General features: G+C 25.1%; 2 protein-coding genes and 1 pseudogene across 2 annotated transcripts; 2 read left to right on the top strand and 1 right to left on the bottom strand.

The window, feature by feature from the left end:
• The first annotated feature begins 530 nt into the window (after positions 1-530).
• LOC114130435 (uncharacterized) lies at positions 531-5,304 on the top strand. Its single transcript, XM_050208527.1, has 9 exons — positions 531-1,754; positions 2,230-2,425; positions 2,517-2,767; positions 3,141-3,264; positions 3,447-3,622; positions 3,680-3,889; positions 4,011-4,206; positions 4,292-4,680; positions 4,753-5,304. The coding sequence occupies exons 1-9, from the start codon at positions 1,530-1,532 to the stop codon at positions 4,864-4,866; spliced, it is 1,881 nt and encodes a 626-aa protein (XP_050064484.1). The 5' UTR covers positions 531-1,529; the 3' UTR covers positions 4,867-5,304.
• Positions 5,305-5,371: 67 nt separating this feature from the next.
• On the bottom strand, positions 5,372-11,547 carry LOC126553345 (protein DENND6B-like; annotated as a pseudogene).
• A 1,132-nt stretch (positions 11,548-12,679) lies between these two features.
• LOC126553346 (mitotic checkpoint serine/threonine-protein kinase BUB1-like) lies at positions 12,680-15,932 on the top strand. Its single transcript, XM_050208528.1, has 9 exons — positions 12,680-12,876; positions 12,971-13,130; positions 13,423-13,564; positions 13,777-13,955; positions 14,052-14,174; positions 14,488-14,615; positions 14,682-14,838; positions 14,898-15,004; positions 15,202-15,932. The coding sequence occupies exons 1-9, from the start codon at positions 12,695-12,697 to the stop codon at positions 15,380-15,382; spliced, it is 1,359 nt and encodes a 452-aa protein (XP_050064485.1). The 5' UTR covers positions 12,680-12,694; the 3' UTR covers positions 15,383-15,932.
• Positions 15,933-17,097: the final 1,165 nt, after the last annotated feature.

Below are 17,097 nucleotides of genomic sequence, written 5' to 3'. Positions count from 1 at the left end.
TTTTTTCCACAATAAAATTAAAGAAATTGAAAAATAACCTAAATAAGTACCTAACTGACTAACCATGTATATTATATATACCAGATAAATATTGGATGTTAACTTTCATTAATATTAGGTTTTCATTATATTAATTGAAGATACATTTAAAATATGAGAAATCATCTAAACAAATATTAAAACATAACTTTGTCTTTGTAATTAAAATACCAAGGTCAAAGAGGCTTTGCATTTATTTCCTTTCCAATATTATAGTATTATAATATTATTATGCCAGAACAAGCAGTGACATGTAATAACCAATTACATACATTATTTGAATTTTTATTAAGCAGATAAATTTTTAAAATAAATAATTTAACACACTATAATATTTATTGGAAAAAAACATAACTTTTACTCTGAAATTAACAACTCAACTATTTATAATACTAAGTCTTTCATATAATAACATTTTATATTTATAGGAAACATTTAAAACATGCATCATAATAATATATAACATTATATAGACATAAATTAACCAGCTTATTTCCTGGAAGAACCAAGATAGTATTATAAAAAATTAAGGCAGTACGAATATTATTTACTCTAAAATATCTGTACTTGATTTCAACAAAAATGTAAAATTAGGAATTCATAACTGATAAATGTCAATGAAATTATTTAGACAATGTTTTGATACTTAAAAATGTATTAAACTGTAACATGTTTGTAAAAAATATATAACTATGGAACAGGGCTTAAAACCGTTTACCGGTTTTTCACGAAAACCGTTAAAAACCGTAAATTTTAAGAACCTTAAACCGGTAATCTATTTTATCCGCATTTTGGAAAGCGAATATCGGTAACCGATTAACAAAAGTTTATAATGTCATATACAAAACACCAATTATCACCATTTCTGAAAATCGTTCATTTAGCGATACCCGGTAACCAGTAGAAATATTGCGGAAAAAGATTATTTTGTTCCAATAAATTACCTACCAATTATTTATTGTTATTTCAGTTTATATTCTAGTCTCTATTTAGTAGAAAAACATTTATCAGTGGGTACTGGGGAATACCTATATTGAAGTTATGCATTTCATTATATAGGTAGATATACAATGTCAAATACGTACATGCTATACGGGCAATATACAATAGGTTTATGATGTAAATAAATATATTATAAATTAAAAATAATATATTTATTATTTATAGCTGTACTGATTATTTAATATTACTGGTATTCACTATTTCCCTTTTGGCTGTTTCCTGTACAACGGTCTACATGGTTATTTAATATTAATGATCTACAAATTATATAATATAAATTATAAATATATATTATGTATATCATATTATTTACTTGTTACCTGCTATTATTCGTAATTATTTATTTATTTCGTTCAGTATTTTTGTATAGCACTCCTTACAGACCACCGTATTGTTGTATAGTGTACAGACGTACATTGTGCAGTCGTCACTCGTCAGTTATATATATTTAATATTTTTGAATATTTTGTTGTTGTTTTCTATTAATCATGAAAAATCCAGTGCTAGAAATGTTTTTTACGTTTAACGTAAGCTCAAATACTTCGAAGTGCAATATAGATAATTGTAATAAAAATATGACTGGTAAACATTCCTCTAATTTGGAAAAACATATTTTTTCCCATCATAAAAAACAATTTAATGAACTCCAAGATGTTAAAAATAGCAAAAAAATTGATGCTCCTGAGTCTACATGGAAATTCAAAAAACAAAAGGTAAGTTTTGTATTTTATATAATTTACATAACTAGATGCACTAATTTATCAAAATCGGTAAGAAAAAAATAAGTTAGGTTAGATAAATTACTGTTCTATTTTAATTGTTATTATACGTTCAGATTATATCATTTAGACATTTTACTTTTTTACAAATAAATATTATTTGTTAAAAATAAATTAGAAATTGATTATTATCTGCTCATAACATAATATCTAGCCCTACTAGCATATACCCTAACTAGTATCTTAGTTAATACTTAGATATTTCAATACAATATGTCAATATGTATTATTATTATTATTATTATTAATATTCATGTATTTGAGTATCATTCAAGTGTCATTTATAGTTTTACTGTAGTCATATTTAAGAGTATTATATATTATGTATTCATAAATATAAACATTTTAAATAATATCCTTAATAGTTTAAACACTTTAAACATTAATTATAGTAATTATTTTTATGTAGAGAGACATTGATTCAAGTCAAATGCTTATGAGTTCTTTTATTGCAAACAACACTATAAAAATTGAAATGGACAAGAAGAAACTACTGTCTGCTTGTGTTGAACTAATAACAGTGAATGGAAGACCAATGTGCCTAATGCAAGATTCTGGTTTTCAAAAAATAATAAATCCAATACTTAAAGCCTTTGAACCTAATTGTAAGTGTTTTTAATTGCTTAGCAAAATATCTAAACCTTTGAAATATTATGTTGCATGTTGTATAACTTGTTATAAATTTATATTTTATAGCTATATCTATAAATCCACAAAACATAAGAAGTCATGTATCTGCTACTGCTTTAAAAATAGTTGCTGAAATTTCTGACGATATGAAATATAAGATGGTTTCATTGAAAGTAGATGGAGTTTCAAGACATAATAAGTCATTTTTGGGAGTCAATGTTCAGTATATGCACAAAGATACATTGACTTTAAAAATTAAAACCTTGGCCATTTTCGAGCTTGTTGAACGCCATTCCTCGAAATACTTAAAAGATACAGTAAGATATATAAATGTTAATTGAATATTTTTTTATATACCTATTTAATAGGTATTTATTTAGTATTCAGAGTCTAAAATTGGGAGGCATAAATGTAATGAACCCCAATTTTGAAATTACCACATTCATAATTAATGGCGTTTGTAGTTAATTTGTACTTATGTTTTATTTTGTTAGTAATATTGTTAAGGCCATTATTAAATAAATTATAATTTTCTGAGAAGTCAAGATGGTAAGGTTGGGGGTAAGATCATTATGTAATGCATCATAAGACTAAAAAAAAATAAGGGGCTTCAGCACCTATATTCTTTTATTGAAATTGGGCAATTAATATTATATTTTGCTAATAATTATTTTATATTCACTTTATTAGTTGCTTAATGTTATAAGTAAATATGGACTAACTAAATATCAAATATATTCAATTACAAGTGATAACGCTGCTAATATGTTAAAAATGACTGATTTAATGATAAGCGATCCAGATCAAGAAATAGGTAATTTAATGATTTAGATAATTTTAAAAGTTTAATACCAATCATAATAAATAATGTACTCTGTAAAGGTTAAATATTTGGATATATTATGTTGTTATATTATGTATATAATACGAGTAGGTACTTGATATGAAATGTGGTTTTTTTAAATAAAAATTATTTTTCAACTTTTCATGAATCAGCTGAAGACTTGATAGTGGATAATGAACCAATAGAGCTTGAAAATGAGGTAATTGATGCTATTTGTCCAGAAGCAATTACTTCAAAAGTAAGATGTGCAGCACACACTTTAAATTTGGCAATTGAAGAGGGACTGAAAATCCAAAGTATCCGTGGTGCTCTTGCACGAGCAAGAACAGTAATTAATTTAAAATATTTAACTTCTGATTGTTTTATACTAATTAACTAATTTTAGGTTGTTAAGAAATTACGAACTCCAATCTATGCTGGACTACTTAAACAGGAAAATAAAAAACAAGCCATTCGTGATGTGGAAACCCGATGGTCATCTGTGTATGACATGTTATATAGATTTCTTGAACTCAAAGATTTCTGTTTGAAATTTCAAGATACCATGAACGATTTAAAACTATCTTTACCCGATTGGGATAATATTGAAAAAATGGTAATAAAATTAATATTGTCTATTATTGTGTAATATCAATTAATAACCAATTTCAAGTACCTACTCGTATTATTTTGTAAAATGAAATTACAAAAACATAAAATATTTTATTATGTTGCAGGTGGCTTCACTAGAACCTGCAAAAATAGGACTTGTTTCTTTACAAAAAAGTGATATTACCATTGGGGATTTCTTTGCAATTTGGTGGAATATATTATCAAAGTTACAAAAAGTAGATAGTTCATTATCACAAGCAATAGTAATTTCTATGGACCGGAGAAGTAAATTATTGTTTGAAGAACCTATATTTTCTTCTGGTTTGTAATATGTTATTGTTCTGTTTAATATTATCGGAAGTAATATATAGATTAAAAAATTAAAATGTACAACTTTTATTTCCAGTAATTTTTTTAGATCCTCGGTTTCAAAGAATGCTCAGCATAGAACAAAAGTCAATTGCTAAAAATCACTTAAACAAAACATGGAATGCAATGAAACTTACTTCTGAAACAATTGTAAATAATGATGTTAGTGAGACAACCACCAACGAAGATGATACTATTGGTGAAATAGATGAATTTGAAATATTTTTAAGTTCTCAAAGCAGTACACCGTGCCTTGAGGTGGAAAATAATGATAATCGTTCAATTAGAGTTATAATTGAAGAATTTGATAATGTGCCTCGACTTCATCATAAAAGCTGTGTTCTAAAATATTGGTCAGAGAATAAAATTATAAAACCAGAATTATTTCAGTTAACACAAGTTGTTATGGCTGTTCCGTGTACGCAGGTAATAATATAAAATTTATGGCACCTATTGAACAATAATACTTAATGTACGTTGTATATGTATATTTTATAGGTGACTGTAGAAAGGACGTTTTCCGGATTAAAGTTTATTTGCAACGATCTAAGATCATCCATATCCTCTCATTTACTTGATGATATTATGGTCATACGAGGAAATCATAGTTAAAACTAATTTTCAATGTTGTTTAATTTACAATTTACATTTTATAAAATTATAATAAATTATTATAGGTACTTACAGTTTTTGTTTTTTGTTAATTTATAAAAAGGTGTATAAAAATTAAAAACCACGGTCTAAGAGTTAAGACAGAATAGAGATTAGATAATATTATGTACTGAGATTTATATTTTATCTTAGTCTGTGGTGTAAACACATCATTATAAATAGTTCATAATTGTTAAGTTAAAAAAAAAAAAAAGGTTTTGTGAAAAGCGGTATTTAAACCGATTAAAATCGGTAAGTGGTGATTTAAATATATCATAAACCGTTAAAAATTGGTATCCGGTAACCATTATATTAATCTGGTGTAAGGTAACCGATAACTGGTTAACAACACTTCTTAGAACGAGAAAACTGGTAACCGGTTAGTAAAAAATTTTCGGCTCCTACCGGAGCCGAATACCCCTTATTTTAGAAACGGTTTTAAGCCCTGCTATGGAATAATGATAATATCAATTTTAAAACTGATGATTAATGTACATATTCAAGTCAGGATGAATACAGATACAATTAATGAGATGGTATTGATATTATCTAAATTATTTAAATTATTCTTCGTCTAAATTTAAACATGGAAGTATATCATCTGCTAGATAGCTTCTTATTTGATAAGACATTTTTCAAGTCATCTGGCAATGAACAAATTATATCATCCATTTTTACTTTCAATTGATCTTTGATTCTTTTATTTATCTGGTACCCTTTGCTTTCACATTCATCCAGTTTCTGACGTATTTTCAGTATCATGTCAACAATTTCTACTTCTTGTTTTCCTTCGAGCCAATTATTAATATCCTAAAACCAATAAATAAATTATAATATGTTTAGTGTTAACTTATATTTATATAATAAAAAGTAGTTAAATAGAGGTGATTTTATTTACCACACTAGATAGGGCTTCAATTTGCAAGATTTGAAGCTTCATCATCATTCCTTTGTAACGAATATTGTACCAACCATTGAAATTTGGAGATCTAAAAAATTGCTTGTAAAGTCCCTTCCAATCTCCTTTAATACCACATGTCAGTTGAGGTCCAGCATATTCTAAACTGGCCAAAAAGTTGTCTGGATTAAAAGGCCAGGGTTTGGGAGCCGCCTGCAAAAATTAAGTAAATACATTTTCTGTATATATCCTTACCACATAAAAAAATGTTATACCTTAAAGGGAGAAATATTTCTTTGTAAAGGCATTAAAGATGACATGTATCGTTCAAGTGGTATCATAAAACTCTGGGTGAGTTCTAAAAAGTGTCGTCGCAATAGAGCTGATTGCACTTCTTCCGGGCGCTTGGTTTGCATTCCTCTGAGAAGTTTTTTCACTATTGATTTATCTTTATACAAAAAGGGTTTATACTCAGTATAAACTCCAGGTTTAGCATCTAAGATTTTCAGATTCGATCCTTTTCTTACTTTACTTTTATTTGTGGTGTCTAAAAAAAAAAAAAAAACACATAGGTACCCATTTTAATAAATTTGATGTTTGAATTCAAAAAGATTATACATTTTAAATAAATAGCACTGGAAAAAAATTGATTAAATGACTTAAGGTATTTGATACAAACAGTTAAACGAATCAATAATATTAAAAATAATATTTGAGTCTATTCAAAAAGATTACTTGAAATATTTTTAAAACAATAAATATATAATAGTAACTACAATTTTCATTTTTTAAATATTTTATATATTTTTAAATAAGATCTTTATTATAAACAATCAGAAATATATAATTCTAATAAATAATTTACAACAAAAATTGTAATAGTGAAAAAATATTAATATTATTAACTGTTAATTTTAAATTACAATAAAAACTCTACATAACAAAAATCTTTACATAATAATGGTTGGTTTGCTTTATAACCCATTATTCAATTTAATTTCTAAAATGTATTAGTCACCCTCAATAACAAAACAATATTTAATGTTTCATAATACCATTTAAGTGTTACTGTATTATAAATTAATAAATTGATTGGTGTAAATGACAAAATTTCCAAGTACGGTTACATTTTTTTAATATCTACTTTTATCATTGTAAAAATACCGTTAAAAAAAAATATTGGCAGTGTAATCAAATTCAAACAAAGATGACTGACTATTTTAAATAATTGTATAAAATATAATAAGTATAATAATTTAGTAAAATTTAATAAAATAATAAATATCTAATTAACTTATGAACTGTAAAAATGATAACATGTATGATAAATAATACTAAATAGGTACCTTTATACATAATTAATTAAAATTTTGTTTTTTTTTTTAAAAAAAACTATTTAAAACTATTACAAAAACTCTATAATGAAAGAAATCTCTTGGTCCCTTCAGATTCGTTATAGAGTTTTCACTGTAGTTCAAAAAATAAAGTAAATTTTAGAGCAACATTAAAATAAATAATCAAAATAACATTTCAAAAATGAATTTATTTATAAACATTGTTGATTTACCTTTTTTTAATGTATCAGTAACTCTTACAATATGTGGCCAATGTTGTAATGTTTTTGTGAAGTAAGGATTTGTTACACCAAGTATTATAGGTGGCGGATTCAGTGTTTTGCTCATATACTCCTTGAACTCATTATCATGTATTGTAAAATAAGGACGATAATCTCCATAATAAGCCAATGGTACTATTAAACTAATAATTAAAAATATAATAAAAAAAGTTGTAATAAACTACCATTTTAAATCTTTAAGCCATTTTAGTTAAATAAATAAATTTTACCTAACTAAAGCTTGGACAACCTGTGAACTGTAGGTAGGTGATGAGGCCATCACAACAATGGGTTCAGTCGTTAACACCAATTCCCATAAAAGGTGCATTTGAGATACAATCGATGAAAAACATATTCAATTCAAACGTATTCAATTCGTACAATGATGATACAACTACTGGTAACTGATAATCAGGTAAAATTGAGTTTGATGAGTTGCTGATTTTATTATTATCACACATCAGTTGAGCCTATAAACAAAATAGTTTTAATATTAAAAAAGTATCTGATATTAACAGTTAATTTTATTGATTCACAAACTTGAAGAACAATCCCCAGTAATGGCAAGCTCACTGTTTCTCCCGCATATAAATCTGGCCACTGTTTGATATCGTGCCATGCTACTTCTATTCCAGTAATCCCGTGTTTAAAATATTCAGGTGCTATTGTACCACAAACTTCAGTAAATAAACTAATGAATGGCAACTGAGATAGTATAATTACACTCTAAACAATAAAATAAAATAATATTAATTACATTTCAAACTAAAATTATTTTTTTCTTGCATTTATGTAGCCGGTGATCCACCATTTTATACAAGAGTAATAAGTAATCTACATTTAAATTTTAAATTTAGTTTGCAATCAGATTTCATGAATATTTATCAATAGTAACCAATACATATTTTTCTAGACCATGGTGGTAGAGGTCAATAAATAATAACAAAGATATATTAATGTACTTTGAATTAAATTATTTAATGTTTATTGTACTAAAATTTTATAATTTTAATTTATTATAACTATTATGATCCTAAGTAATTAATAAAAAAATAAATTTTAAACGTTGTAGTAGTTTACCATCTTGAAGTAGATTACCTACTACATAAATACAATTTTATTTTCTAAAATTAATACTAAATAAGTACTCATTTTATTTTATATATTAAAAAATTGAATTCAATTTTGTGATAAAAAGAAGTTGATGGTAACAGTTAGTGTGCACACAAATGTTGGGAGGTTATAAACATAGTTTGTTATTTTCACCAAAAGTGTTTTAATTATTGTAATTTTCATTGTTTAATTGAATAGTAGTATGATATTGTTGGAATACTTGTAATTTTTAAATATATTAAGTAAATTAATTACTTTTTAATACATATATTAAATTTAATCTTATTATATAATGACAACTGATAAGTAATAATTTTAAGTATTGATAGATAATCATATCTAAAAACTTTGAAATATTAATTTTAATATTATAAAAATAAAAACTCAATCAATTTTTTTTTTTATAAACAAATTAAATAAATTATTAATTCATTGATGCTTGTTACGTTACAAATATGAAAAACTTTCTTTAAAATAAAAAAATAATAATTAAGATGCCCATACTAACATTTCTTACAAAAGCTGATAACAAAAGACTATCTATGTCTATTCCCAAATTTTTACTTAAGTGCACAACCCAGAATACTTACTGAATAGTCATAAATAGTAAGTACAGTGACATCAAATATAATATATAAAGGAAATTAAATTATGAAAAATAAAACACAATAGTATGATTACACACACTGCTCTTAAACATATTACATAAGATTACATCAAAAGTATTAAGTAGAATACCAGAATTTAAGAAGACTTAAAATTTGGGAATGTTATTTATTATTTATTGTATAACATGTTGGAATAAGAAACCAGATAAATATGCAAATATGAACATTATTTTATAGTATATGTACATATTATTATATACATTAAACTGTAAATATTTAAGTATAATTTTGGATATTACATTTATGTGGACAGTAAAATGTGTAAGAACATACTTAATTTGATAAATTTTTTCTCCTAAGATTTAGTTTATTTAAATTTTTAAAAAAATTTCAATGAAATCATGAAGTTTATCATAAATTGAGACAATTTAGCAATAACAACATTTTTAAATAAAAATAATTTCATGGTTTTCTTTTTACATAATATATTAAAAATATACCCTGAGTAATATCCAAAAAAATATTTTAAGCTTCTTATTATGATATTCCCTTAATAATACTTAATAAATAATGAATGTGATGATCAAAACAATAAAAAGCATGCTGTGTTGGTTGTTACTTATTAATTTTAATGCTATTTTCATGTGGCCATGTTAACAATCTCTTTATTATTTTTCTACATGGACATAAAAATACCTAGGAGTTAAATTAATATCATTTTATTATTACAATTAAAGAGAACCATAAAAAAAACAGACAGCTCCATTTTTCAAAACTTTTCAGAAAACCAAAAAAACTATTTATTAAATATTGTATCCAAAGTAAAATTAATATTAAAATTAATTAAGATACATTAGATAGCTCCAGAGTTACATTATTTTTCAACGGAAAAAAAAATAAACCAGCTCTAAGCTCTAAATATTTCCTATACTGGTAATTAGATTTATTTCGTTCTTGTACAAATAAACTCTTAAATTTTTGCTTTAACCTAACCCGATTTTGACGAAAAATGAAACTGTTTAGTTCTTTCATGGATTCTTCATTTAGAGTTAGTATATTGTGTACCTAAACACAATTAATATATAAATAATTAAGCTATAACTAAAAGAAGTTTTGTTAAGAAAAAGTATTTTTGTAACATTTAAACTGTATTTAAAACAACAATGATTATACTATGATTAATGACATTAAGATTGCTCGATCAATCTCTATAATTTTAATGATTTAATAGTCACTATTGATTTTAACCATTTAATGTTTAGTGTCTATCATCAATAGTTCCTTGACATAATTTAAAGGCTTATTCAAATTTAGCGAATCATTTAATTATTACATTATTTATGCAACTCAATGTCTGACTATGTACGTATAAACAATAAAATTATGAAACTAAACTCATACTATGTACCTTAAATTGTTTCAAAAAACAAAGGTTAATAATCGAACATTTTGAATAATTCAAAAAACTGACAACTTGCTAAGATTTTTTAAAAAAAGAAAAATTATTGGGTTGGCATATTTGTATTTTCATAGGCAAATTAACCTTAATTTTGAGCATTTAAGAGAGCATTTATGTTATAAATTCTTTGTAATGTAAAATTAATATGGTATGTTGTGTTACTGTTTTACATAATATGATTAACAGATATAACATAACAAACAATGCATAAGTTGTGACCTACACACAAAACATACCATTGTGTAGATAATATAATATAATATTATTCATACTAAAATGTACAGTGTTAATTCAAGAACAAAATTAAAATATATTTTACTAAGTTATTGAAGTTATTCAGAGATGTACTGATATTTATTGGTAACCCAAATAGACTTTTTTACCTGTAAATAATGTAAATTCATCTCTAAATCAGTAAGGTTTCTGACAATGTCAAACTGTATTTTATTCTCATAAGAAGTTAGTGTATTATAAAAAACAAACGGTTAAACATACTTTTTGAAAATAACCCCGTGGAAGAGACAGATCTTTGATTTGTCGAAAGAAAACAAACCCATACAAACAACGATGATCAGCTTGTAAGAAAACTGGACATTTTGTGTTATAATTTATATGGCGTTGACTGAGATTCAAAGGTTGAGAACATTTTATCTTGACGTGAAACTGAGTGTCTCCCATGCAACCAGAATTGGAGTCGGGAAAAGCCAGGTAACAGAGGTTTGTTTTGTCTTCCTCGGACAATTTGACATTGTTAGGATAGACCATCTGTGAAAGAAACAATAAATAAAAGTGGCACGGATAGACATTGCAAGAAATCCAGCTATCAAACGTGCTCAAAATGAACAGCCGATAGCCATAACAGTACCTCCATCGCCTAGCCAAACGCCAGGTCAAAAGTGACGATGCAAATGCAGTGGATCCAATCCGACAGCATTTCTTCGATTCCAAATGTAAGTTTGTTATATGTATCTTTTGTAATTTAGGTTTGAACTATGTGTTTAATTAACTTTTTTTCTATGTATCATTAAAAAAAAAATTGTAAAGTTATTACCAGAGCTCAAGACTTGTTATCATTAGTATGGTTGTAAAGTAGTTGATGCTAAAAGAAATTCAATACCAAATGTTTTAAGCCTTTTTGCATTGTTTCGTTTACTATGAATAATTTGGCTATTTATTCAAAAATTTATGTATAAATTACCATAATATGTGATTTATTTGAAAATTCCAATCACTTGTTAGTGATTGATAAATTTGGATGAATTAAAAATATTGTGTATGCATTCTTGACATTAGATCCAATTAATAATTATAATATTATATGATAAAAGTACAACTTCTTCTTGTCCTGTCCGGTAAAACTTTAAATGCTGAGGGGGTTGGTCCTGAAAAGTGCCGTTTTAAGTTTGAATGCTTAGGTATTTTATTACCGGTGTTAGTAAGATTAGTTCGTGATATATATCCTGGTGTAGACTCAATATCACAATACAGGGGATGCCACATGCAGACTCTTACCATGTTCCCCAAAAAGTACAACTAATATTTTATGTATACTAAATATAAGTTAATTTTGCTGAACTCTCTTAAATAATCACTAACTGTTTAGATCAGTGGTTCTCAATATTTTTGGGATTAGACCCAAATTGTCCACTGAAAACTATTGTGACCCACATGACTACTCATACATAAAGTAGTATCAAAGTTTGTTCATTGTTCTTACTAAACTTTTTTTATACTATACAGTTTTTAGGTTTGTAATGAATATAATTTTACAAATGTATTTTTAATATTGAAGCTTATGATAAGTGTGCTTGTTTCTTGCTGGTTGATAACAGAAACTTATAGTTTATACAGTTTATGTTCATACAGAATAAAATATCATAAATATTTTTGAATCTATATAATTAAAAAAATTCTTAAGAAATACTAAAAATTAATTTGCTATCCACCATTTGAGAAATGCTGGTTTAGACATTTAAAGTTATAGTATTCTTTAAAAATAAATTTAGTGTTATAAATTAATGATATATAAAATTATGTATTCATAGTATGTAACTAATACAATTATTTGTTATCACTGCAACCTTAGTATTTATTTAATGAATAAATATTCTATTTTAGTGTTTTCAAATATTATACTAATTTTACAGATTGAAGTAAATGATGACGACATCACTTGCTCAACAAAAGCATTTGCATTTCTTTTGTCTAGTTCAACACCATTGGCCCCAGGTAGAACCAAAACCAATTCTGTCATAGAAGATCAACAACAACCACAAACGTATGTAAAATTAATTTAGTAATAATATGTTAAAAATCATATAATACATTATTTACAAATTTAAATTGTTTACTTTTGTCCCTATACTTAATAGTAAAATTGAATCAAATAAAAACAAAGAAACTGAAGAATTTCAATTGGGAAAAAATTTAAGTATGATACTAGAAGCGTCTAAAGAACGTAATAGCAGTACTTCATCTGGAATTATTTCTTCATCAGTTACAAAAGTAGAACAACAATCTTCAATTGATTTTGATAAAATAATTTGTCTACCAATTTGAAATTTTATCTCCATTTATATTAATTAAACTTTATATGTAATATGTACTGTTAGTAGTTTTTAAAAAATATATTGTTAAGAATAAATATTATTTATCTTAATGTTGAGTTAAAATAATAATAATATATAATATTCTCAATAAATTAAAAGTTTATTTCATACCATATATTTGATCTTAAAATTTTAGTTTTTAAAAGTAAATGTTTATTTTTATTATTAGTAAATAAGAATTTCAATAAATTAAAGCTAATTCATTATTTTATCTAGGTGATTCAATTAATCCTTTTGACGATGAATTAATAACTAAATTATTACAAAGAGTAATTAAATTTCCTAATGAACATCACAAATCTGGTTATATAGAGCAAGAATCAGATTTACCAATTATGCGATCCGAATTCAAATTGGGTATGTACAACTTGTATAATTTTGTTAAGAAAAAAACTAAGAAGTATCACTAATTTTAATTTGGATTTTTCCATTTTACAAGTTATGATGTTGTTTTTTTCTTACTTTTATAATATTAAATACAAAATATAAGTAAAGATTGTGTATTATTTGTAAATATATGAAAAAATAATAAGAAACTAATATTAAAGTTAATATTTTATTTTATCTAGGTCCCAATAAAATGACACTCATCAATGAAATTGGTAAAGGATCATATGCGCGTGTTGTGAAAGTTAGACCAGATGGTGAAAATGCTGTAGAAAGAGCACTTAAAATTCAAAAACCGGCATGTGCTTGGGAATGGTATATAAGTAAAGAAATTAAGCATCACCTTAAAGATTCTGAGAAAGTAAATAAGTGATATTATTTTATACACAAATTTTGTACATAATTATATGGTTTTTTTTTTTTTAATGAAACTGATATATTTTTTTTTTTGTTTAAGGTATTATCTTATTTCATTAACATGGACCAGATGTTTGTTTTCAAAAATGGATCAATTATTTCTATGGAATTTGCTACTCATGGAACACTATTAAGTGTAGTTTTAGCATATAAAGTAGCGATGGTGAGTCCTTAAAAGAATGATAGACATCATAATCTAAATGAGTTATTTTGTTGATCTATAGCAATGGTTCCCAAACTTTTCCCCATCGCGGCACATTATTATTAGTTTTTATAAGTCACGCCACACATTGGATAAATATTATCTACTTATCGAATAATATCGTTATTAGGTAGTAATATAAAAAAAAGTTCAAGTTGTCGCGGCACACCCTTTGGGTAACACTGACCTATAGCTTTTATAATCTCAATCATTACACTTGTTTGTAACTCTTAATGATTCTATATAATACCAAAAACTTTTGTATGATTTACAGAACCGCTCTATTCCTATCACTGTTGGTGCATTGCTCATTTTACAAGTGACATCAGCACTCAAATACCTTCATCAATGTCAAATCATTCATGGAGATTTAAAACCAGATAATGTTATTATTAAAACATTGTAAGTTTCATCAATATATTTTATAGAATTGTTTTAATTTATCAATAAAAAAAAACTGTTTTATAGACCTAATGAATGTGATCAGCCTTGTGTGCAGTTAATTGATTTTGGTCGTAGTATTGATATGACTTTATTCCCTCCTGATACTACTTTTACACATACAGTGAAAACTGCTGATTTTATTTGTCATGAAATGAGAGAAAAATTGCCATGGACTTACCAGGTAATCATTTTGTTTTATTTTTTTTTCTATTAAATAAAGTATGTTTTTTTTTATTATAGACTGATTATTTTGGATTGGCTGGTATTATTTACATGGTTCTCATGTCAGACTACATGAAAACTCAAAAAATACGTAAATTATGGGTGCCATTAAAACCATTTCCAAGGTAAGAATTATCTTTTAATAATTATATATTGTCTATTAACTTATTTCTTAGTGATTTGTTATTTGTATTATTATGCTATTATATTAATAATAATTGTTTTAATGTAAATAATATCTCACCATATAGGGTATTATATCATTTAATAATAAAAAAATCAACCATTTACATTTAATTTAATTGGTGTTTTAATTGTATAGATACATAGACAAAGAACTTTGGGGCACTATGCTGAGCATGTTGTTGAACATAGAATCATGCAAAAAGCTTCCTAGCTTGGATGAAATTATAAGGAAATTGAACAAATATTTGGCAATGCAACAAAAAGTGGTATTGAGACATAATTTCACTAGTTTAAAAAATGCTTTAAAAAAAAATTAATGTTTTTATGTTTTACATTTATTCTAATGATTTTTTTTTATATATATTTGGTTTACTTACTGTAGTTTTTTTTAAGAACATTTTAATTTATACTATTTTTTGTGTGGTATGATTTTTATATTCGCTTGAGTATTCTTTTCATTATACTATTTTTTATTAATTTATTATCATAATAGAAAAATCTTAAATACTAAGTACTCGTATTGGCAAGATACAATGAATAAAAGATGTGATAACAGATAAGAACATCTATATTACTATGAAAAAAACAGGATAAAAGGATTCTCTTTTCACTGAGTTCACATTAACAGTTAATACAAAATAATTGTGACAAAATTGGTACATTATTTATAGAAGATCTTATAAATAAGGTGATAGAGGAGTATGTAAAAAGGACTTTAAAACTATCAAAAGATATGTGTAAGGAAGTTGATTTTACATGGAATATTTGACTAAGAGGAAAAATAAATAGGACCTGTAGCACTACCGTCATGGTGTGTTTGTACAATAGAAGTATTATTTAAATAAAATATTGGTTATTTATTTGTAATTTGTTATTATTATTTTTGCATTGACAAAAAACATATTTTGGCAGTAGGAACAAAATAAAATTATTATATAAATAATAGATAATGTAAACTGGTATATTTTGATATAAAAATCTAGTTAACATTTTAATACTACCAAAAGCTCAATTTGACACATAATAATACAACTGTAATGTTTCAAATTACAGATTGTTCTAAGTATTGGGTACCTATATAATATAATAGTATTTCATAAAAATAATTTATTTGTTCTCTGTCCATCTAGTTTCTAATACTTATATAAGTAAATGTTTTTGGCAAAAATTAATTCAACCTTACTAAATAAATAATATATAGCATATAATATATATAATGGAAATATAAATATATCATAAAATATTCTTCTTATAGACTGACTTACCATCTTCACTCAAAATTGTTGATCATTTAATTCAAGTTTAACACGCATACCTTTTAATAGCTTACTCAATGTAGATAGACAAGGAACAGTAGGAACATTTGTCACTTTTTGTATAGCTAAGTGGTTACTTTTCTCATTTTTATTTTTTATCTATTATCTTTATCTATATAATATTTTAGTTATCTATTTCCAATACTGAACTTATATAATAATAATTATTATTAATATATATGTTTTAAAACATTCAATTTGTTTAATACATACTTAATTTAAGGTAAAGTTATTTCAGACACTTGTAATGTTATTTTTGATGGGCATTAAGGTTCTTAGTTGATTCAGTTTGTGAATACTATAAATAAGATTAAGACTTATGGACTTATACTTTGTGAGTTATAATATCTGAGTTCAACATGTAATTGATCCAAGTGTCCAATGTCGACACCATATACCTATATACCTATAAAGCTATATGCCTATATGGCTGTATATACATGCCTAAATAAAAATATTTAGATGTATTAATATTAAAATAAACACTGTACACCATATTTATAGGTTATATTTAAGGTATTATTTTTTATTTATTCTTCAAAGTTCAAGAAGATAATGGAAGCATCATTGAATATTTTTGTTTGGGACACCATCAGCTTACAATTTGAAATACAAAACATTTATTAAATTGTTAATAAAATTAAATAATTACAAAAGGTACTTTTTTTTCTCACATAACTATAAAAATAAAATATATTTTTTTCCTTATTTATATA

Source organism: Aphis gossypii, unplaced genomic scaffold, assembly GCF_020184175.1.
Source record: "Aphis gossypii isolate Hap1 unplaced genomic scaffold, ASM2018417v2 Contig00213_ERROPOS63693, whole genome shotgun sequence".
NCBI classification, from domain to species: domain Eukaryota; kingdom Metazoa; phylum Arthropoda; class Insecta; order Hemiptera; family Aphididae; genus Aphis; species Aphis gossypii.
This window is presented reverse-complemented; position numbering and strand designations above follow the sequence as displayed.

Coding starts and splice junctions, on each gene's coding strand:
- LOC114130435 (XM_050208527.1), top strand. CDS start 1,530: ATGAAAAATCCAGTGCTAGAAATGTTTTTTACGTTTAACGTAAGCTCA. Junction 1,755..2,229: donor GGAAATTCAAAAAACAAAAG/GTAAGTTTTGTA, acceptor ATTTTTATGTAG/AGAGACATTGATTCAAGTCA. Junction 2,426..2,516: donor TAAAGCCTTTGAACCTAATT/GTAAGTGTTTTT, acceptor TATATTTTATAG/CTATATCTATAAATCCACAA.
- LOC126553346 (XM_050208528.1), top strand. CDS start 12,695: ATGAATAAATATTCTATTTTAGTGTTTTCAAATATTATACTAATTTTA. Junction 14,839..14,897: donor AATTGCCATGGACTTACCAG/GTAATCATTTTG, acceptor TTTTTATTATAG/ACTGATTATTTTGGATTGGC. Junction 15,005..15,201: donor CCATTAAAACCATTTCCAAG/GTAAGAATTATC, acceptor TTAATTGTATAG/ATACATAGACAAAGAACTTT.